The sequence below is a fragment of the Pempheris klunzingeri genome, chromosome 22 (assembly GCF_042242105.1).
Source record: "Pempheris klunzingeri isolate RE-2024b chromosome 22, fPemKlu1.hap1, whole genome shotgun sequence".
In the NCBI taxonomy this organism is placed as follows: domain Eukaryota; kingdom Metazoa; phylum Chordata; class Actinopteri; order Acropomatiformes; family Pempheridae; genus Pempheris; species Pempheris klunzingeri.
The window spans coordinates 5904400-5929079 of record NC_092033.1 but is presented as its reverse complement, the minus strand read 5'-3'; the positions used below and the strand labels follow the sequence as shown (position 1 = coordinate 5929079).

Sequence of the window (24680 nt, the reverse complement as noted above, 5' to 3'; positions counted from 1 at the left end):
TGTAATGACAAGTAGCAAAGTCTGCTGCAAAAAAAAGCTAAAGCCTATAATCTTTGTCAAATTGAATTGAACTGAAGGCTGGAGTTGTGTTATCGTATACATTTTATGCAGCATTGTAGATGCACTGAATTTATTACTGTATTTTATTTAGTATTTTTGCATTATAGACTATTAGCTATTTCTATATTGTAAAAATGACTTCCAGTTTTTTGCCCCACAATTACAGCCCTGGAACAAAAAGAACTAGGAAAAGCTTTTACCCTAACCCACTAAACAACCAGAGGGATGAACTCAAGGGATGAACATAATTTGACAAAACAAAATACCCCTGTTCTGCAAAATTTAAACTGTATTAATATGTAAGTTAGCTATTGAAAATGATAAAATGAAGGAAAATGATATATTATAAATGTTTTGTTTAAAGATTAATACTGCCAGAGCCAATCAGTATTGTATCAGTTATAAATCATATTGAGCATTTTATCTTTCAAAATATTTATCAGGACAAACAATCTGGGCAAAACCTCACCAAAATTAAGAGATTCCATAATGTAGAGTGTGAATTTTAAAATATATAGAAACCTCCAATAATCCAAGCCTGAAAGGCGAAAGTTTGAGTATTTTGACACTTTCGAGATGCCGTACTTCGGAATCCGGAAGTATCGCTGTTGTCAACCAAACAAACAAAATGTAAGCAACAATTTGTCGATAAACACATTACCTCTTTTGGTTTTTACATTGCTCACTTTGGCATTATGTGTGAGGGCTGCTACTTGTTCCTTTGAAGGGTCCGTATTAACGCGTGAACCAGCGAGTTAGCTTACCGTGAACGAAAAGTTAGCAGGGAGGCTATCTAAGTTAGCAAACTTCCCGGTTGCGGTGCCACATCGTCACAGACTGACATCAGGGCCGCAGTCTCTGTTGTATTTTATAGATGTGTCGCTAAGCACTTTGAGAAGTTTATCTCGACTTTCGGCTGCGTCTCACCGTGTGTTAAACATATCATTACTATTGTTAATTCTGCTAAATCATACTGTAGCTTATTCTTAGCCATTGCTTTCTTCTATAAAGCCATTTTATAAGGTCAGGGATGTGTGAATGATGATAAAGACAATGACGCTCGCATTAGCGTTAATTAATGTTCACTGATTCTGGACATGAGTGACTAAGAAGTGTTGCATGTGTAAGTTTGGATTGCCTGACAAATGGATAATGGCTTGTTAATTATTAACTTGAGTAATACTGCTTTTTGACTTTTCCACAGGGGTTGATTTTGGAGAACATCAACAAGAGGCACAGTCCTCCATTTGTAAAACCTTCTGTGCAAACCCAGAGAGGGTGACTGAAGGAAATTGACTGTCAGAGGCTTCGACTGCATTTGAATAAGTTGCTGTCAAAGTCAGCCATGGCTCGGGAGGAGGAGGAAGAGGAGCTGACAATGGGGGGACAGAAGGAGGTGGACATGTTTACATCAGTGCGTTGCCTGGGTTACCTCTCCAGCATCAACCTCCTTGTGGCCGTCTGCGTTGGCATGTATGTACGCTGGGAGGTGACGAGTGAACCGATGATTCTGGTCATCTTCATCCTGGGCCTCTTTGTCCTGGGGATTGCCAGCATCCTCCATTACTACTTTGCTATGGAGAAAGCCAGTCTCAGCTTGTTCCATCTGTGGTTTGGCTTCTTGCTCGGCCTTCTGTGCTTCCTCAACAGCCCGGCCTTGGACTCAAACGTTAAGGAACTGGTCGCCAACTATCTCCTCTTAGCCAGTGTAATCATGAAAACAGTATGGGCTGTAACTGAGCGAATATGCAGCTCCGTCCGTTACAAACCCACCTTGCTTACATCAGCTGAGCTGCTGGAGCTCCTGGGATTCGGCATTGCCAGCACTACCATGCTTCTTCACAAGTCGGTGGCAATTATAGGTTTGGTAGTGGCCCTGGGGGCTCTCATTGTGGACCTGAGGATGAAATCCCTCCTGGCTTTGCCCAACCTGGTCAGTTTTGCCTTAGTTACCTCTCTTGTGTTTTTCCAGGCCTTAGGCATTACAGCCAACCCTTATGCCTTAGGCTGCTACTTGGGCAGGCGGCTGTGTGAGCCTGTGATGGATGTTTACTTCAGTGGGCTAGGGCCCAGCGAACGCTGGACACCTGCGCTCTCCCTGGGGAAGGTGTGGAGAAGGCTGTCTCTTCTGCCCCTGAGTCTGATTGAGCTGGCCTTCTTTGTCCTGGCTGCCTTAAAGGTATATTCAGCATTTTGCCAAAAATCTTTTGTGAGAGAATTGACATTTGACATTATGTGAGTCTTTAGGGCTTCTGTTTGTCCAAACCCAATCATTTCTTAGAAATTGTTACCCTTGTGAAACAGTTTTTTGAATGATGATGCAGTGTTTTGTACATTATGGCATAGTTACGTACTTTAAGGCTGTGTTTAATGACACTTTGCTCTTACTTTACATAGCTCGGCCACTTGGAGCTGTGGTATCTTGTAATCCCAGGCTTCTGTCTGTTTGGCCTTTTCTGGTCCATCTGCCACATAATTCTGCTGATCACAATATGGGGCTTCCACACCAAGCTGAGTGAGTGTCAGAGGGCCTGGCGGGCCCAGCGATCCAGTAGCCGGAGTCTCGACCAAGTCATGGCCTCCAGGGGCATCCGACACTTCTGCCTTATTTCAGAACGCCTGGTGTTCTTTAGCATGCTGTCAACAGTCATACTGGGAGCTGTGTCGTGGCAGGTAGGAGACACAGGAGACTACTACTACTTTAAGATAAGATTGTAAACATTTAAAGAGAAAAGGTATTGCAATCATTATTCTATTGTTTTTTATGCAATGAATATTGTATTTCTAATAAGATAGCAAGCATCATTATAGTCGAATCATATTGCTGGGAAACCTCTTGGGTGCATTCAGCAGGTCAGAATCTGAAGACAAGTCTTCCTCATACAGCTGTAGCAGTTTGAGTTTCATGTCAAGGTTTCTATAAACATCATACACCCATGTTATAAACTCTGGACAGAGATGCTAGTGGCTGTGTGTCGTTAGTAGTTGCTCCCCAAGCGGAGGCACTTCTGCTCTCATGCAGAACCAATTTAATTAGCACTTTAATATCCCTATCTACTTGCATAAAGAGCAGCAATAACTTATTTAGCCTTATTAGACGTTTACCATGTAAGAGTCTCAGGGGCCTGAATCCCAATTTGAGATCTGCACATTGTTGATGTCAGTTGCGAATTTGCCTGAGAAAATGGGAGCCATCTGCACTCCCATATGAGGAAGTTAATGTGCATCTCTTCTTCTGTGAATTTAGTTTTTATTTTCCCGTGCTCTTGAAATACAGTAATATACGGTCAACCACTTTTACCCACATAACATCTCACGCACGCAAACACCTGCCAACAGCAACGTCAGTACAATCTTATGCAGTCTCAGCAACACATACAGCCTTTGTGAAGAATACTGAGAGCAGTATTAATTCAACTGTATGCAAATGTTTAAGGCCACAGTTTGTAGGTGTTGCATTGAATTCACCGCTTTATTTTGAATTTATATGGAAGAACCATCCAAATAGGATTGCCTGTTCAAAGACATTACTATTTATATAGTATGTATTATATTTTCCTCTCAAAAGTCTGCGTGGAAATACGTTTGAAAGTGTGGATTGACTGAGAAGCAGAATCATGCCTTTGTGGTACTGTATAGAAATGACTTCCCTAATCGGAAGGATGAGAATCCTCCTACGCCCACAGCCTGGGGTGGACTATAGTAAATCAATTCTCAATCTGTGAGAACCACTACTGGATTGCATTATATTTTAAAGGCTGTTGTTAGATCCCAGGTACACCCCCGTATGGACGGTCTGGATCAACTTTAGCACCAATTATTTCACACATAAATCATCTTACTACTAATACTAAACATGCTAAAGTCCTCTGTGTTTTACAGACTGTAGATGTTATAGTCTCTTGCAGTTCCTTTTTCGACAGAGGCATCAGGATCTCAACTTCTTTGACACTGTTTATACTGTATTGTGCTTCCTTTGCTTATAATACTACATTCAGGCACTGGAGATTATAGTATTGTACATATATAGGGCATACAACTTCATTAAAGGTCACTGAATTAGTGTAATACATTTTTCGAACTGAGGCATACCCAAGGCAGTTCAATATATTCTGCAAACTCAAGTATGGTCCCACTTAACCATGCAGGTATTGATTTGCATTCTCCGATACATCTTCATGCTATGAAATCAAAGTGGCTTTTTGAGGATGCTAAATTACATTGTATACCATCACACTGACTCAAGAAATTGATTGCACTTAAAGCCGGTAAAACGGTACTCTGTACTCACAAAGCTGCTTTATGTCACTATGGTGTTACGTATTAGTGCGTTTATATTAGTGAATGTGCAAGAATGAAAGAATTCTGTTTGTGGCTGGTTGGCATTTAAACTTTAAAATATAGTGAAAAGAAACTTCAAGTATAACAAAGCGATATAATTATAACAGTTTTATTCCACACACTCACGGCACCGCAGAAAGTACAGGCTCACACACTGCAGTAATTATTCTGTTTTGAATGGATCCATGTGATGTATGTTTAGTCTACTGTCATACACTGCATTGTCTCCATTTAGTAAGGTCCTGTCATGTTTTGTTCTGCCATAATAACACTGTGTCACTCCCGTATTGCATAACTGTCTTGCAGAGTCTAACCACCAATTGCCTCGGTCTGATTGCTTCAGTCCAAGCTGTAAGCGGTGAAGGAAAGTGACTCTGATTCTTTCTCTTTTTGCAGCCCTCCAACGGTCTCTTTCTCAGCGCTCTGCTGGTGGTGCTGCCTCTGGAGTCTCTGGCCCATGGTTTGTTCCACGAGCTGGGCAGCTGCCTGGGGGGAACCTGTGTTGGCTACGCCCTGGTCATACCTACTGCTTACTGCAGGTACGAAGGGAGGGGAGACACGGGAATATAAAGATTCACACAGACTTGCACAGACTTCAACAGCACAGCTTGCAGGCATGCAGCAAAAGAGTGGCCAGTGCACTGACGGCTTAATTTCTCATTTTAGCAATTTAGCTAGGAACCTTTGTTATATCATCCTTTGTCAAGGACTATCTGAACAAAACAAACAAGAGAAATGTGGTGTTTTGGTCAAAGAAATTACTTCCAGAATGTAATGATTATCGCAATAATCAAGCAGATAATCAATTATTCTTTTTCATTGTTTCAGCACTACGGTCAATTTTTTAAATGAGTATAGGAGAAACCGTTTTAGTTGTACTCTTGAATGTTTAGTGTTTGTTTTTTAGATCTCACAGTAGATGACAGTCTACATACTCAGTTTATCAGCACTATGCAGCATTTACACAAATAAACACACTGGACCGACTTTGCCCCACGTCAAAGCCTTTCTTGGCATCACAGATGCTCGTAAATATGATCACTCATTCCAACTCCCTCCTCAGTTAGCACAAAACCAACTGGATAAATAGGCCAATAACTATGCATAAACATGCTGCTAATGTTTGGGCCCTACAGGGATCGCTCCTGTGCTCTCCCCGCAGCATACTAAGTTGTACAGCTGGAGCAGTTAGCCATTAGCTGCTGCTGCTGCTGCTGCTGCTGCTGCTGCCTCTGCCTCTTCCACTGTCCTCTCAGTCAGCCAAGCATTTTTTTAAATAGTTAGTTTTGATGATGCAGACACATCTCCGCCTACTAAACAGCAGAAGCTAGCTATCAGTAATACATTAGTGTTTCCATCTTGAGGACACGTTCAGAGGTCTTGAAATCTGGCCGTTGGAGATTTTTGACTGGTGTGTATATGTATATATTTATGACTACTCTCTGCTTATTGAACCTTTAGGATGATAGTTGGTGTCAGCAGTCAGAGGGGATGCCAGCCTCATTACTGTTTAACTCTCCAGGTGATTTTGGATGCACACCCGTGTCCTGCTGGAGCCGGGGACGCTCTGTATGCGAGGCCGCGTGTGCAGGGTCCACAGGGAGGACTGAGAGCATGATGAGAATGCAGCAGTGTATAATCGGCTGTTTGATGGCTGCAGATCATGTTTTCACAATGACAAGAGCCCCACAGGGAGATTAGAGAGATGGGGGTGAGAAGGGGAGGCGTGCAGGGTAAAACAGGGAGGGTGAGGCGATGGGAAGAAAACACAAGGAGAGGACTGAGGTTGTAAACACTGAGGGAAGGTGGTGGTAAAAGCGAAAAAAGGAGAAACGGAGTGAGGGAAGGGGAGGGATGGAGCTCTGAGAGAGCTGTGGAGAAAAGGACAGTTTTTTTTTGTGTGTTTTTTTTTAAAGATGAAAGAGCGAGGGGAAGATGTGGTCTGAATCTCAAACTACAAGACTTTACTACCCTGGGCGCTGTGAGATCTGAAAAGATCAGATGGGTTTAGGTGAACAGCGAGCTCGCCAAGCCATGCAAAGGTTGCAGCATGTCTGTTTTCTGACTAAGCGTAGTCTAGCTTTATAGCAGGTGTGTACATTATGCCGAAAATGTTGATGACTGCTCAAAATATGAAGGAAAAAGCGCACATAAGGCTACAAAATCTAGCGTATTGTGTTACGCTAGATTTTATTTTTATGTGCGTTATGTAGCGTTCCCATTAGATACGGATAAACTTTCACATGTTCTTGCCAAGGTGAGGTTGAAGGTGATAATGTGAGCACAGGCAGAGTTATGCAGACGTCTATCAGAGCAAAGTATGAATTTGCCATCAATCAAGTCCTGAGATGGAAAGAAAATGTATGGCCGCACTTAACACCTGCTAGCCTTGACTTTGTGCGCGTGTGACCCCTCTCTGTTATCCTACACTCCTTATTATCAGGCAGGGCTTCGTGCCACATGCGTCCACATGCACTTTTATGAAATCACTTTGCTCTCAGCTATCTTTAACCTTAGTTCCCACTCTCATTTCTTGTCACCCCGCTCAATTCTCCTCTCTGTGCCTCCTCATTTCTTGCCATTTTCTTGCTTCCCTTTCATTCTTGATTCCCTTTACATCCCTGAGGCTAATGTCATTTCCTTCAGCAGTGATCCACCACTCCTACTCCTTCCATCTCCTTTTCCCCATCTCCTCTCATCCTCTGCTGTCTGTCTCCTCTCTCCCCGGTGATGCAGACAGCTACTCCACCCCGGCTTGTCAAACTATCAACTTCTCACTCATTCATCTCTCACGTGCCAGCACCCCGTCCCTCTCTTTCACCCCTGCTTCTGACAAGCCACCTGACTTGAGTCTCCCCGGAGTAGATAAAAAAAAAAAGATTAACATCCTACTTTTTCTCACATCCTCTCACCCCTCTCTCCTGTCCAGCGCTGATGGCCAGCCCACTCTCCTACCGCCTGAGCAGGTACAACAGCTGAACCTGCGCTCCACAGGTATGCTGAACAACGTGCAGCGCCTCTTCTCCCACCACATGATCCAGACGTTTGGCTGCGACTACTCCACCAGCGGTGTTACGCTGGAGGCTGTGCATACAAAGCTGCGCAACTTTCTTGAGCTCCGTACAGAAGACGGGCCCCGTCACGACACCTATCTGATTTTCTACAGTGGGCACACACACAAAGGCACCGGGGCTTGGGCTCTGGCAGGTGAGAGCCACACACGCTTCGCTTTGTCTTTACCTTTTGGGAAAGTCGTCACAGTTAAATCCACACTCATCTTTTAATTTCTGTGGACGTATCTTGGATGTAATCTTGAAACTTGTAATTTTCATGCTTATTTAAGATGACACCAGTTTTTCATTTGACTGCTATAATACCACTGCCGTTCCCACCATTCTAGGCAAGGCAGTTTTATTTCTACAGCATATCTTCAATGTGCTTAAAATGAAAGTGCATACAGCAACAAGTAACATGATTATGTATAAATCAAATACAAGAGCAACACTGACAACCACTCACCATCCAAAAGACACTCACAAACCCTCTGCTCCTCCAAACTTCATTTCTGTCACCAGTAGAGGTGACCTATTATCACAGTGGCTGCCAATCAGGGGGATTTGTACTGCAGGGAGACCATAGAAAGATTGTAGCTTAAGTAATTAGAAAACAATAACAATTGCATGTATAATCACATATTGAGTCAGCCGCATCACCTAAACATCACATGCTGAGATTAAAATTGTGTGAGAGGTAGTTTGCAAGTGAGCACATAAGACTTAGCAGTTAGCTAAAAGTAACAGGTTCAAATAGAGTGAAATACAAGAGAAAAAGTCGCAGAAGTAATATTCACTGCAGAACTGAATTTGCATCTCGGTCTGATTTCCATTCTTTTCATTGACCCTCCTCTCAGCCTACCACTGCACAGATCAGATGAGTAAGTATGCTGTGAAGGACTCAGCACAGAAATCTGGTTCCAATAGAGAAGTTTCAGTCAAAAGTTGCAGACAGTTTGCTTTGACACAAGCACTCCCTCAGCAGAAATGAGAGTCACAGCAGGTTAACACCGTGTCAGCCCCAGCTTCCTCTGTTCAGAGATTACTTGACACATTATCTCTGTGTGATGCTACAAACAAGGGGGGGGGGGGCAGTTGAAAAGATAATCACTTCCCGTGTCACCATCCTAAAGGGACTTTTTTTTAGTTAATCTTCAGTGGATAATTGTATGCATTTTGAAAAGCAGGCTCTTTTTGGCAGATGTTTAAATCTGGAACAGTCGTTGATTTCAGGTCATATTTTCACTCATTCCTACAGTTTGTGTGGCAGTGCCGTCCAGTTTTAACTCATGCTGTCTTTACTGTGTTGATCTCTGTGGTTACATGTCTGCAAATTGGCATCTTGTAGGTTTTTAGGCATTTTGTGGAAGGAGCCCAACTTCCTATCCACATATACATCAGTCCCTGGTGGAGTTGCTCTGTTTGCCAGCAGCAAGAATCATTTCTCTCTCTTAAAACTTTCCTCCAAGAAATGATGATTTTGAAATAACGGAAATAATTCGGCACATCTGCTGGCAAGGTACCACAGCTCTGATCTTTGTACTTTGGATCTGCCATCTGGGAAACAGCACCTTTGTGCGATTTTTGGGAGGTTGTGATGACAGCGGTTAGACAGACAGACAGTCCTGCAAGTGAAAGTTGACAGGTTTGATCCCTGCAAAGCCACCGTGTCCATCAACAGTCCTGTTGAAATGTCCTTGACTGTGACACTTAACCAACTTTGGCTCTATAGCCTCCACCGTATGGCCCTATGAGCGAGTTCAGTAAAGAGTTTTAGCTATGTAGGACCTGAAAATGTAAATGAACATGACACACACCAACGAGATATGTAGTGTGTCTATGATGATCTATAAAACACATGGATATGTCCTTGAACAGTAATTTATCACCATTATCATATATCATTCCCTCTCCCACTCCATCTTGCACTTTCTTTCTAACACTTCCTTCCTTTTATTTTGTTTCTCTTTTCCTCTTTCTGTCACTCACTTCTCCATCTCACTGTCTAACTTCCTCTGTTGCAGGAGGTGAGAGCCTCCATCTGGCCCAGCTGCTGGAGTTGTGGAAGGAGAAGAACGCAAGCCACTGCTCCCGTCTCATCCTCGTCCTTGATACTGAAAACGCCCTCCCCTGGGTGAAGGACGTGCGCCGGGTGGAGGGCGTCTACGTAGCCGTGCAGGGGGCTGAGCTGTCCGCCACCAGTGCGGACCCCGAAAGTGGAGAAATCCCTTTTCTTGGGGATTTCACTTCTGAGTGGGTGGAGTTCAACTGTAACCCAGACAGTGACACGCAGTGGTCAGAAAAGGGACGGACTGTGACGGCCATGTACGGCGTTTCCAAGCGCTGGAGCGACTACACGCTCCACCTGCCCACAGGAAGTGATGTGGCCAAGCATTGGAAGACCCACTTTCCCAAGGCTACATATCCCATGGTTCATCTCTCCAACTGGTGCTGTGGCCTCAACCTGTTCTGGTTTTGTAGCGTGTGTCTGCGCTGCTTCAGGAGGTGTAAACTAGCTTGGTTCCCACCAGCTGTACTGGACACTGGGCAGGGTATTAAGCTTGTGCACTCTTAGAAATGAGGGAAGTTGACATGTACATTGTCTCTGGTAATTTGCAGCTGGGTACAATGTGTTTATAGGAAGGAAAAGTAATAATATGTGCACAAACATCTACCCTTAGAGTGAAAAGTGGCCTTCTGTCAGAAAGGTTTTCCATCATGTTTAATTGCTATGACGAGCTGATGGTTTCATAGCAAAACACCGACTCAATATTATGTCGTTGAACCCCAACCGAGGGAGTGAAAAGGCAAAAAATAACCTCATGCATGCTTTTTTTTTATGGTGATGTAAAAAAAAATGTCACAATTACAGTGGAAAAACCATATTAAGTATGGAACTGTGGTTTCTTTGTTTATCTTTAGCAAGAAAGAAAAAATTGTTAATTTTTGTATAAGATTTTATATTTCAGGAGCATGTGTTATGCTGTTTTTGAATACTGTTTTGCCATTACTACATATTTTTTCTTTGGAAGGGTGTTCCAGTTATCTTTTTTGTTTTTTGTTACAACATGCATTTTTCAAATAATATAGTGCCTTAAAGTGCATTGCAGGTAGATTTTGGGTCAATGTGGGTTTATGTACGTGTATATTATATTATATATATATATATATATAATATACACATACCGTTGCCTTGCCTTTTATTTATATTGAGTGGATGTAGCTCACATCCTTAACTTAAACTGCATGAGCAGGGGGAGGGGCTTAGTGTCTTCCTAAGGCTCTTAAACAGTATAGACAAATGTTGTTTTGTGGCTGAACTCGGTGACCCTGTGGTTAGAGGACAGTCTAATCAAGATACCAACCTGCCACTCTTGCTGTGGGATCTTCTTCACAACCCTTTCAAACAGTTTAAAATATGCATTCAGTGTTGCGCTCTCCTCCTGTTTATTTACACAAATGATTTCAAGTCGAAGAAGCCATTTGCCCCTATGCAAACACAGCACGTTCAGCTTCTGTCCTTGCCATGCTGTGAAACAGTGACTTGTCATGCAAAAACAGCAAATCCAGGAGCTCCCAAAGCTTTTTTTTATTGGTGCATTGACCTAAAGAACTCGTATTGACCATCCTTCATTTCCTACTTTATTTGCTGTGTCAGATCTCTCCCCCTCATGTCGTTAGACTGGACTGGAGTGCAGCCTTAAAGTCACTGTGATGTTTCCAAGAGGTCAAGTGGCATTTTCCACGTGATTCCCCATGTGCCTCACTTGAGTTATGCTTAAAAATGTCAAAATTAAACTTAAACTGAACTGATGACTGTGATGTAGTTGTGTGACAAATGAAGAAAAAGAATATAAATACATACATGGTTGTATGTAAGACGTGGTGGTCGACGATGGGCCAGGCTCATTTAACATGGCTGGCTTTACAGACACTGAACAAATACAGACTGTGCCCTGTGGAGACGCTAGCATTGCATAGCAAATATTAGGATTGTGAGCTAGAGAAAAATGAGAGGGAGTGTAAAGGGAAAATGAAACAATACATGACACAGTATCTCTGAGGGATTTGCTCACTGAGCTTTCACCTCCGTCAGTCCCAATGTCTGACTGGACATCTGTCCGAGGCGCTGCTGGGTGTTTCGCTGGTCTCAGAAAGCAAGGCTGCATCCCGGCTCATGCCTGAAGGGCAGTAATAGGCATAGAGCAAGGTTTGGGCAGAGCATGGACAGATGAAAGCTGACATTAGAACCAACGTTTCATATCAACTTTTAACCGTAACACACAAACAGGGAGGGCAGAAAAATGCCATGAACCAGAGCAACCTTTCACCACACTTAACTTGCTCTGCCTAGGCGCTGTAAATATCAAACCATTAGGCAGGTATGCGCAATAAGCTGAGCATTCACAGTGGCAATTAGTGAAAAAGAGACAAGTATAAATGCTGACTGCGTGGGCGTGCTTTTCATTGCTGTAGCCTGCAAGCTGCGGTTATAGCTAAAGTCAGAGACTCATGTATGTGGCGGAGATCATTTGTGAGAATATTAGATTACTGGCCGGATTCATCTAAACTGGATTAGGTAATAAAAGAGCCAGCCGCCTCTGAGGCCCATGTTGGATGTGCTGAGTCAGAGCCGCCACATACATCAACACAGATACATGCATAGATAAAACCCGCACGCACCAGCTCTCCAGTGTCTTTCCCTGTTGCTGTTTCTCCACTGCGGAGTCTTTCGTCTGTGGGTAATTACAGCCTGTCATGGGGCATTACCTTCTAATACAGGCAAAGGGATCTGCCTGACGCTTGCCTGCAATTTATTTGGGGAAATAAATATGCTTCTACAGCCCAAGTTGAATTTTGGCACAGGGACTGGAGCAACAAATGCATCAGCTGTTCCTCTATTGCTGTTTATTAAAATCCATCTGAAGCCACAGTGGGAGGTGGCAATTTTATGTATTTTTCTTTTACACAATTTTAACTTCCTTAAACCACATTGTGAGCCAGTTGTGGTGTTTAACCATCTGTCTATTTATTATAATCTTAAAGAGTGTCTGAACTCTGCAGGGAAGAGTTGCTTTGAAAATAATAATTGGCTGTCAATGACTTCACAGCTAAAATGAGCTTACACGCTGCCATTTTTTTCAACTTAGGCATCCTCCATCACTTCTGCAACTCAGTGACATCCAGCCGGCATCCATTTTTAAGCTAAATGTACTAGAACCAGATATATACATAAATGCTGAATGTCCCCTTTTTCTCCTCCTCTCCCAGAACAGAAGGAGTAATGGGATGAGAGATTACAGATTCAGCAGCATCACTGTTCCAACTTTTGTGCCCTGGTTTTCAGGAGGCCTGCTTGCTGTGGCTCGCAGTAGGTCCGACATTGAAATGTCAAAGCCATTATCTCAAATTACAAGGGCTGAGGACGCGTTTAGTGGTCGTTTAACCGTGCAACGCTCCCTACGATGCAGACAATCATTCGGAGGGGGCTGCCAAAATCTGCCGGCTCTCACGCTTCTCTTTTAACACAGTGCTTTCTCTGAAGCCCATACGGTCATTTAATATCAGATAGTTTGCATCAGACTCTACATTATTCGACAGGACCCTGAACATGATTAACTTCCTGTCAGGATGTTAGAAAAGAAAATGTGGCCATCTTTGGGCTTGTATCTTAACTTATGGTCCTCTGGAGCACAATATTTGTAGATAGCGGCACCACCAGGCTCCAGATACATATTTAGTATATATACATGAGGGTGGTATAAAGCGCATAAGCATATTTCCGAACAATTGTTTTGTGCACATGAACATGATCAAGTTTTTCTAACAGGCAAAAGGCAGAGGCAAAAGTTTTGATCCCTTCATCATTCACTGCTAAGACAAGAATATCTGCTAAAACGTACAGATTTTTAAATTCAAGGCAGATATGTGAGCAGATTATTCATGGTACAAGGATTACTCTGGGCAAGGATTTACAAGCTGATGCAGAATGCGGTGAAGCAGACCTTGTAGCCACAGTTATTACACACATGCCTTCTTGTAAAGTGAAGGTCAAGTTTATTGCAGGATAAAGGAATTAGGTGTGTTTTGTGGAGTTTTGTATGGGCGGGCATCTGGGCAACCTTGTCTTATTGTCGTGTTGGCCCCATTAACACATTAAAACACCCTGCCGTGTCTTATCAGGATGATAAAGAAACAGGTTAATGCTGAATATAAATGCACACAGCTAAAGAATCGGATTGTGAAAAGATGTAGAAGCAATTCAGGGCATCTGATGACATCTGATCACATAATAACAGATGTGAATGGGACCTTTTCCAGGTGTGTCATTAGTATTGATTGCTAATTTTGAACTTGTCCTTAATCAAACTGAAGAGCTCTCGATATTGGCTCTTGTAAGCAGCCAAATATACTTAGTATGAGCCAGGTGACGCTGATATGTTTGATTCAATTAAAAGTGTAAATAGGAGGCTAACCAGATGTCAGCACTGTGGGATCAGAGGTTTGGTGATTAGCTTTCTTGTCACAGCTGGGTCGGCAGCTACGCTAGTGAAACAGATGAGTTTCTTTTTCTGATCTCACATCTGGGAGCCCAGAGCTTAAATACCTGGAAGTAATGTCAGGAGAGGTTGTGTGCACTCTTTAGTATTGTGTCTTGAGCAACATCACATCTCACTCATCTCGTCATCACTTCCTGCGTCATCACACAGGAAAGTTGTACTAGAAAAAACTATTAATATGAAATAATTTGATATTTTGGGAAATATGCTTTGTTGCCATAAGTTAGCTAACATACCACTCTTAGCTAATATGAAGCTTAATTTGCTTAGCTTAGCATAAAGACTGGACACATTTATTATCATTTTGTACAAATGAAACCAACACTATTGAGCTTTAGAGGTGCTGCTCAGCAGATTTTTATTCCTGTTTCCAGTTTTTATGCTAAGCTAAGCTAAGCTAACTGGCTGTTGGTAGTAGCTTCATGTTTACTGTGCATGAGAGTGGTATTTATTAACTTATCTGTTGGCAAGGAAGCGAATAAGGTCAATTCCTTTAAAGGAATAATTTTGATGGTTTTTGTTACCTTTGGCCAAAGCCTGGCTGTTTCTCTCTTCCAGGCTTTGTGCTAAGCTACGCTAACTGGCCGCAATTACATCTTTACTAAACAGATGTGAAAGTGCTATGGATGTTCTTGTCTAATTCTTGGCAAATAACAACAAAGCAAATGAGTGTATTTGTTCCTCTGACAAACTATTCCTCTAAAGGTCTTAATCCTATAAAATTGATATTGATTGGAGAAAAAAGCTGTAATATTTTCAAAAGGTTTGTAGTCAGCCCTGCAGCTCAGTTCTGTGCAATGTTTGAATGTCCTTATGAGACCCTCTTTATTGAGCAGAATTTGAAGTTAGACAGAAAGCTAGCCCAGCTGCCTCTCTATAGACTGCCTTGAAATTCTCTCCCCAGCTAATGCAGTACTGATGCATGACTCACCTAAGCCTGCTCCTCCGATCTTCAGTCTGTCTGGTCTGTCGGTAAGTAAATGGAGCCACACTAGGGGTCTCTTCTCAACCATGACATAACAACGCACTGAGGCACTGACTGAAGACATACCTGTTTACTGCCTATAACAAGCAGTCAGCTGGCTTTAAGTGTAGCTCAGGCATTGAGAAAGGTTGAGTTGAAGGGGGATTAAGGGATGGCTGATTCACAAGATGATAGATTTACACGAGGCCTTTTGCTCTCCTGCATGCTGATCAGGGGCTGTGTTTACTTCTGCACTTGTCTGCGATTGTTTGTCTGTTACAGGTTGCCCTTGCGTTTATGTGTGTGCAACCTTTCACCTCCATTCAGAGCAAGAGACGTTCACAATTTATTCCAGAGTCCTTTCCCCAGAGGTGGAGAGAATCCTAAAAGACATTTGGCTTGAATTCAGTTCCAAAATGATGCACAATTTTGGCTTCATTGTTGGTGCACACAGACTTGTCCTTAGCCTGCTAGTTATGTGATTGTGTGCGGTACGTGCATGAGAGGGCGTGCAAGCCTGTGCACGAATTTCCCTCTCTTTTTCTGTGTGTGTGTGTGTGTGTGTGTGTGTGTAGTGTCAGCAGAACCCCAGGGGGTCTAGCAGGAGCTCGTTTGATTGCAGCCTCACAGCTGGCTCACGATGTTAGCCAGCCGGGCTCCAAGTGAAGTGAAGAGAGAGAGAGAGAGAGAGAGAGGGGCAAAAATTTGAGGAATGGAAAGGAAAGATGACCCGATAAATAGTGACAAAAGGAGAAGACAGCTCGTATGGCTTCAGCTTTTACTTTGGCCTCCTGGACATCCAAAAAAGGAGAGGAATGTCAAGAGGAAATCAGAGATAGGAGGAAGAGGCAGAAGCAGAGGAGAGGAAAGATAAAAGATAAAGATAGATGGAGGAGGGATGGAGGCAGGTGTGCCCATGGTGTATCAGAAAGGCTACGCCTGTCCTTCAGTGATCAAACACACTCACATACCCTCTTTCACTGTGAGACTCTCAGACTCAGTACCTATATGGTGCAAGAAAAGTATTTGTCCACACGGATGGTATTGCCGGGGTTTTACTGTGGGATTTAAAGGCAGACTGAAGCCCTCGCTCAGTTTAACTGCTGCGGTCAGAGCCTTATGCTGTTGGGCAATTGGGCAACGGCATGGAATAGCCTAATTTAGAGGCAGATGACTGGATGTCCCTGAACAGAGGAAGAGATAGAGACAAAAAGGCAGGGCGACACTATGGAGACCATGAGAATTTATGTGCATAGGTGTTAAAAAGAAAAGAAATGAATTGCTGGAGAAGGAAAGGAAAAGATGAGAAAATACTCTCATATAGAGGCAAGAAAAACACACAAGCAATCCCATTGAGGACTGCTGTCATCCATAGCTGTGTGCTGTGTGGGAACATTCCAGACTCATCTGTTTTGGCTGAAGCGCGACTGCTTAGAGAGAGAAATTCACTGAGAAAGAAAAGGGGAGCTGAGAGAGAGAGAGAGGGAGAGAGAGAGAGTGGTTGAAAGAGGCAGAGCAGCGAGAGCGAGCAGCAGACAGTGAGGAAGAGAGGAAGCAAGACAAAGAGACAGATGAGAGAGGAAACAAAGAGACGGAAAGGAGTCCGTGTGCTTTTCGGCTGTCAGGTGATGTGTTCGAGAGGAATCTGTTGCTGCACTTCAAGTCCAGCTATTGCATTTGGATTAAAAAAAAGGCATCTTCACCCACTCATCTGCATGTGTAGGCCAACAGTGTTTGTGCAAATCAACCACCCATGAAAACTAGAATGTGCGCCATATTCTGTGTGTATATTTGAGTGAGAAAAATAAATGTGAAATCTTTCACTTCACAATCTTTAATGATAAGTAATGTGGTCTAAATTCATATAATATACAATATAAAATCAAACCATTTTACTTTTTAGTGGCTGGGAGATTCAGGAGTTAGAAACTAAGAGCAGGGTCATGTTTGATTATCCATTGTGTCTGTGTGTCATTTTGTGGCAACAGTGACTGATTTGAAATAGATGAGCAAAGACACACAGTTTATTGAAAATATTAACAGAATAGTTTGAGATTTTGGAAAACAAAATGCTTTCTATTTGGTAGCTTAGCCTAGCATAAAATCCTAGTTCCATCAAAAGCACACACTGTAAAAGCACTGCAACTTTGACACTTGCTTTCAAGCTGCTGGTAGGGGGGATTTTTTTGACCTTCAGACAGAGCCAGGCTGCTTCCAGTCTTTATGCTAAGCTAATGTCAAATTCATGTCATTTCGTTTTGAACATAATTACAAGCAGCCGAAAACCGTTCACACGAGCCTCTTCCAAACAGACCAGGTTTTGTCTCTGACTTGTAGTTCCAAGTCTCACAAAGGCCTTAATCTAAGTATACAAGGGTTTGAATCACATGTAAGACCTTTTTTTTAAAAATATTTTTAGGCTAAGCTGACTTGTTATTTTCAATTTTCTATTATTATCAGTTCTCAGTCACAGTTTGGTTAGGTTTAGGCAACAAAACTACAAAATTGGTTAGGTTAAGGAAAAGATAATATTGAGTCAAATAATATTGAAAATAGTATCTGCCATGCTATATACATCAATGAATAGTCACATTGGCATTTACCCCCCAGGTGTAAATAGCATTGTTGGCTATTGACAAAAATAGCATCTGCCATAAAATTAATGTTCCAACTTCAACATAATAATGAAATATTTCTCCTAAATAGATTCTCTAAATCATCTCTAAATGTTGTTGAACCTTTAATTGCTACTGAGTAAAATATTCAAAGAATCTGCGTTGTTAAATAACTCTGTTTTTAAAACAGTAGACATGTCATGTCACATCTAGAAAGGGAAATGAACAAAAGTAGCTTGTGTATTAATTGGCTCACTGATCATCATGAATGAAGCATGAGACCAGTCAACCTGTCTCATCACCTGAAGGGCTCATTGCATTTTAATGTACAAAATGTGCTATACAAATTATGTTTATTTGAATAATTGAATCATTTCTTATTCAAAACACTGAGGAAGATTAAACCCTCTCTGAAGCAGCCCTCAGTGAGGCACTTCAAGGATGCCGTCAGCTACAAAACTGTTATTTGATCAGTTTATTCTTTATTATTTTCTTGATAGGTCACTTTGAATACCTTCCTCCTTGACCACTGATCTGTTGCTGGCCTTCCTCTCATCTTTCCCATAACTGCTGCTTCACCTCCAGTTGCTAAGCTGCTGTTTGCTGTTTCAGGCTTAGCTGTTTTAACACCCGGCTGTTGATCATATTCAGTTTAATTACCTCTGCGTGGACCGCAGGAACATTAGGAATCATGACCTGGTGCGTATTCAATAAATTGACAGAAACAGCGAATGGAAATGGCTTCCCTATGATGCATAATCATCTGTGCATTAAGAATGTATGCAAGAAGGACCTTCAGATGTCATCTTTGTCACTTGCACGCAAAAGAGAACAGAAATCGTATTGATACTAGGTTATTAGTGAGAGATGCCTCATGCATCCTGAGGACTGCTTCATACGCTATGTTTGTTTGTAGCAGCATAATATTTGAGATGGGTAAAGGAGCTATGAATAACTTAGGCTTGTGCTGGGGGTATATACAGTAGCTTTAACATGTGTGAGACCATGTATAACCCCAATGAAGTCCTGGAAAATAATTTCATGCAACTTCTTTTTTTTAAGCAAAAATGCCATAATGTCCTACAGTAATGCAAAGCAAGGAGCAAAGTCTGATATTAAACATGACAGAATTCAGCGGCCACTAGTTTAGATGATCAGATATGTCTTGGCCTCTTGCACTAGCGAATAGAAAACAAAGACTTATGAATCACAAGAGAAACAAATGTCTCCGAGCTGTTGTTTTCTGAATGTACAGTAGTCTGTATTTCTTTTTAATGTGAAGGGCAAGATGCTTGCCTGAAAGAAAAATGACAGTATAGTTTACCTCACATGCCACAAATCCAGAGTTTATGTTTCTAATATTGTTGCAATTTATCCGTACATGCTTCAGCTCGTTATGATATGGCGCACATTTGTCACCTATGGCGCGCATTTAATGCCTACTGAGGTCAAGTCAAGTCAAATTTTATTTATGTAGCCCAAAATCATAAATCACATTTTGCCTCAGGGAGCTTTAAGGCATGTACGGCAGATATCCTTTTATTCTTTCTTAGAATCAGGAGAAGATGAATTTAAGTTGAGCCCTGACCTGGAGGGAGAAGTGGCTGACGATGGCGCTGCATGTTTTCTTTATTTACTCATCAATGACGGTTACCAGCGGCAAAGAGATTGAAGTTGCGACATCGGGGACTGACTTTTATTACCCGGGGGCCTTTTGTATTCCTGGCTGTCTAATGCGAAAAAGCTCTCTATTGATTGTCTCAGAAGAGGAACGGGGATTTGGAAACATGCACAGGTGCTGAAAAGACATGGCTGTGTTAGAAATCTCTGCGGAATGCATCAACCTCTTGAAAACTGCGTGGCAACAGTGCAGCAAGTGATTTAAATGACCGATGTTTTCCTACTCTTTTGTTCTTATTTTTGTCATTGCTCTCCTTTGTACGTCTGGCATTGTGCTGTGCGCATGCCATACACTGTGGGTGTGTGCATGTATATTTGCATAGGCTGATGTGTGTTTGTGCACGCATGCACAATTCCTCCTCTGTATACACACTTCAACTGGGTGAACTGTGCGCACATTTATTAGCTTGTGCTGCATTACAGAGAATTAACTGACTGAATAACTTATGCTCTCACTGTGTTAATTAAAACAGCTTGCACTCACAGTGCACCCCATTTGAGCGGCCATAGTAAGACTGTAATTAATTTCTGAATGGATGCTTTTTGGACACGAGGATGTTCTGAGGACTACCAATGTCAAAACATACTGTGTAGGTTGGCAAAGGTACCACTTTTAAAAATGATTAATTAATGTTGAGCGGAACACAAATTAATTTCTAGCCCAGTCAATACCACTGCACACTCACTGCTTATTGTCCTTTTACTCAAAGAGACTGTGTTTGCTAATGACTGATGAAAAGATTTCGCTGCCTTAAAGGCAGAAAATATAAAATATCTCTCACAGCTATCTCCAATGGCGTTCTTCAAAGGCATGTAAATATATTCCCAACAGTCTCACAATGGTAGTTAACTAATTCAGGGGCTATGTCATATTCCTGTATAATATAGTGAGGAGGCAAGATGTTGCCAACAAGTTGTTCTTGCCAGCGGCCTTATCAGTCAATAATGAATTTAGACACATGCTATGACGCCCGAATAGCACTCACTCATCGAATACAAACACAAAAATCTGTATCCATCCACAACGCTACAACGCTTGCATTTGCGAGTGTGTGCTTGTGACCGCTGTGTTTTCCTGCACGTGTGTGCCTGTGCCACATGCGGCAGGGATTCTTAGGAAACACCTGACCCAGAAAGCAGTACAAGGAATGTGAGGCATTACCCCGTCAAGCTCCCCACCCCACCATTCATTTCCATCAAGACCTGTAATAACACTTGTACTCGCGGCTGAAATTGCTTTCTGCCTTTCGGGTCAGTACAACTGGACTGTGGGATGGGGGAGGGCGTTGTTTCTGTGTAAGTGTTTTCTTTTTTTGGGGTAGTTAGCAGCTGCGGCCTGTGGTCAGCCACCATGCTACAGTCATATTAGTGAAGTGATTTATATGTGCAGAAAACCCAGGCAGTCCTCGTATTAGAGGTTTACGACAGCATGATAGAGTGGTCTCCTGGTGGACTGCATTTCCACATTCCTTCTCTTTCACATTGCTTTCTCTTTCTCTCTGATACTCTCCTTCTGCCACGCTCAAAGCATCGAATTTGTTAGTGCTGTGATGTGATGAATAATGCACTCTGTCATATTTTTTCACAGGGTGCTTTTCACTCTGAGCAACATAGCCAAATATGTCTCTCTCTCTATCTGAGTGGCCAAACAGTTGTGTGCAGATATGGGAGTGAGACAAATGAACCCTTTGCTCCCGCTGGTGACAACAGGGCTGCAATGTTTAACAAGACCCCATGCCGTTTCAATGACAGCAATGAATGTCTAAAATACCAAACGTGGCTGCCATCACTAATCAGCATGCAGACCTGCACATTGCGTGATTGGTTGCAAGGTAATTGGTGGCTTTCATTTCACAGCGTGCTGATTGACCTGCCTTGACATTCTCAACAATGTCGCACCATCTTGTCCGCCGCTCATGGTTCTGCTTGAGAAATCGCAACCAATCATGCCATGTTATGCAAAGGGCTCTTAGAAATGTGAAGGGCTGAAACTGTAGGGGAGGCAGCTTGGGATCAGTTGAATCCAATTATTAAAACTTTGAAATATTCTTCCTCTGACTCTTCAAGGGAGGCATGACTGCACTGATTTTCCAAAAGAACTCACTGATGGAAGCAGTACACTTGTACTTTGTGCTCACACCCTCCTAGTGCTTTTTGATCACAGCTAAGGGCAAGTGTTAAAATGGGTGATTAAGCAGAAGCTGATTGTCCTCTCCCTTTTGAAATATGTATAGAGAAGCTATACAGTATGCTGCATCAGCTCCTATAACAGCATTGTCATCAACATCTATTTCATCATTAAGGCAAGACTGCCCTTACTCTGCACTTTACTCATCTTTTTCACACTGAAATTGGTGGATGTGAACTCAAGCCAAATGTTTTTTTAAGGAACAGTTTGACATTTTGGGAAATATATACTTATCTTTCTTGCCAAGAGTTAGATATGAAGATTGATATCACAAAATATTTTTGGGAAATAGGCCTACTAAGATAAAGCCAGGAGACGGTTAGCTTAGCTTAGCATAGAGACTGGACATAGGGGAAAACCACATGTTGGGATTTCACTATTCTAGCTGACAAAGGGGATTTTAAGGGTGTTTTGTGAGCCATTCCTTAAACGTGCTTAAGCGTGCTCTAGAGCAGTGATTCTCAACTGGTGGGTCGCGACCCAAAAGTGGGCCTTAGTTTGGGAAAACAAATGTTAAGAAAAAAATCCTGTGCTTTTATTCTGAAGGGGATTTTTTTATGCGGTGCCGTCTATTCACCTACTGAACAGTAGGTGGCGATAATGGCCCGTAATGCTAATTGACACCCGCCATTTTACAGCATAGAAGAAGACCCTCAAAGTTTGTTTTCATGCTAATTGAGCAAGTATGACACCGACTACATGAGATCTGGATTTTCTTACATTGAGGACAAAGTAGGACAAAAACCTCAGTTTTGTGCAGTGAGGTGTTTCACCTGAGGCTGAAGTAAGAGTGAACACAGTGCTGTTCAGTGTCTACTGAGAAGGTAATCAGAGTTAAAGTTTGTATACTTGAGTCTTTTTCAATCACACTTTTTGTTGAATTTATTTTGAGTTTGTGGATAAAAACTGCTTCTGAAGAAACTGAATTGTTTCCACAGTGCAGTGTTGGTTGTCATTGATTCAGTGAGTGAGGATTCATTCATTTGAGTCTTTTTCAAAATACTTCTCAGCAGTTGCACTTTTTTATTTCATGTCTGTGCATGAAAGCACCGTTGAGTCTGTTAAAACAGGCTGAAGTCACTGAAGTGGTCTGTATGTTGCCACAGCCTCCGGATCAATGGCTTATGAAGTGCTACTGATTGAATATTATTAATACAGGACTGTTCAGTGTGGATCCACTGATGCAGGGTTATCATTGTGTCCCTAAGATTCACTTTTTGGTTTTAATTCAAATGCAGCTAATTGAGTGTCTCTAGCATCATCACCTGTTGGTCATTTTGGTTCATCATCACACTTGTTTTTTTTGTGTGTGTTGGCATACTGTGATATCCTGGACTATCTCAGGTTCAAACTGCACCATCGTTTCATTAAATACATTTGAGAAGTTGGAAATTTTCCTCGATTCGGGTCGCGGCTCGTCATTAAGGGGTGATGGTGGGTCCCGAAGCCAGACCGGCTGAGAACCACTGCTCTAGAGATACAAGTAGGCAGTCTTTTTCCCTTTGGATTTGGCCAGTCTTTATGCTTGTTTCTCAAAATGTCAACCCATGCCCGTGAAATACAAATATGAATATATCTCTACAGTCAATTTACTCATGTGTAAAAACAAAATGCATCTTTTTGAACCCACTGACAGTGATAAAATAGGGGTTAAGTTGTTAACTGAGGTTTGGCCGACAGGCGGGGTGTGGATTAGATTTTTGGACATGGATAGATGGGAATAATATGCATCATAGCACTCCCACACAAATGTTCTGAGTTGTCTGTTTAGATTTCCGTCTTGAGTTCATTGCTGCTATTAAGGAAAATACATGCATTACCAAAATCCACATATTCTGCTGCTCAGGAGGTCATGGGTCTGATGTGAGTAATAATGGAATATTGAGCAGAGGAATCACTCTGTTAGTGTTAAATTGTACAAAAAAAGAGTGACTCCTCCATTTTCACACAGAAAATGCATGCATGCATGCATGCATGCATGCATATGAATTCGCAGGTCAAAATTGAACAAAGGTTCAAACAGGGAACTCATTCTTGAATTCGTGCAGTCACGCAGGCTTGAATTGAGGTGCAAGTGTGTCTTCACCCTGACAGGTGCAGCAAAATAGGAGGTGATGTAAAAGTCCCATGTGCCCACGCAGTCCTTGCGAGGAGGCTGAATCAGGCAAAAAACATCTATGTGGGTGCATCATGACCGTGAAAAGGGCCTTTTACAAGAAAAATCTACCAAAAGGATTCATCCTCCTTTAACATCTTGTTCTTTCCTGTGGCTCCAGACCTTGCTATTCCTCACCTGCCCACCAACTGTTCTGTTTCTGGCTGCAACCCATCTCCTGATCTGTCACCTGCCTGCACACCTGCTCCCCATTACTCATCAGCCCCAGAACATGTACTCCCCGAGTCAAGAAAGCCCAGTGTCGCAGGACACATGTCTTGTTTCTATATTATCATCCACAGAGGCTCCTATCAGATGGGAAATGAGTATTTATCTCTTTTAAACAATGAATTACCCCATGCGATTTTTGAGGGTCAGAGCAAAATAGCTTGTCTACAAAACTGTGACTAAATTGTTTGGCACCAAGGCCACACTGGGTGTTGACATTTTATGGTATTTGAGTAAATTTCGACTATTAAACCTTGATTGCAGCTGCATTGTAATTACTTTGACTACAGGTCATGATGTCTACAATTGGCCAGTCAATAAGAAAATTGCACCACCAAACAAGCTATGCCCATGAATTTAATACAGTGCACTGACTGATGATTATTTTCACCAGTGTTTAAAAGCTTTATACAAAGCTTATATGTGAAGCGTCTAATCTATTATGATGTCCAGATGCTAGAATTTTGGAGTCCTAACTTGAATTTTTTTGCGATAGAGGAAGCTTCTGTGAGCAGTGGAAAAGGTCTTCACTGCAGAGGCAACAGAGTTAGAGCGGTCCTGGGCCACAGGGAGTGGATTGCCTATTTGTTGCATCAGTGGTTTAGCAGTCGCAGAGGCGGGTAGGGGGAGTGGATGCAGGGCCCTGGAGGAAGCCACAGTCTACAAACTTTTTGGGAACAATTATTGGGTTTTTACAAAGTGGCTCTGTGGACATCATGGAGACAAACAGCCAGATGGAAATTGTATGCATTTGTGTAGGGGTAAAAAAAAAAAATCCTAAAAGGCATGAATTAAAACGGATCATTAAAGTAGTAATGCTTAATAATATTGACACC

General features: G+C 42.2%; 1 protein-coding gene across 1 annotated transcript; it reads left to right on the top strand.

Moving 5' to 3' along the window:
* Positions 1-644: 644 nt before the first annotated feature.
* Positions 645-10475, top strand: tmem168a (transmembrane protein 168a). The gene is made up of 6 exons (XM_070854170.1): positions 645-690; positions 1265-2239; positions 2458-2733; positions 4798-4940; positions 7331-7608; positions 9479-10475. The coding sequence occupies exons 2-6, from the start codon at positions 1406-1408 to the stop codon at positions 10027-10029; spliced, it is 2082 nt and encodes a 693-aa protein (XP_070710271.1). The 5' UTR covers positions 645-690; positions 1265-1405; the 3' UTR covers positions 10030-10475.
* The last annotated feature ends 14205 nt before the right edge of the window (positions 10476-24680 follow it).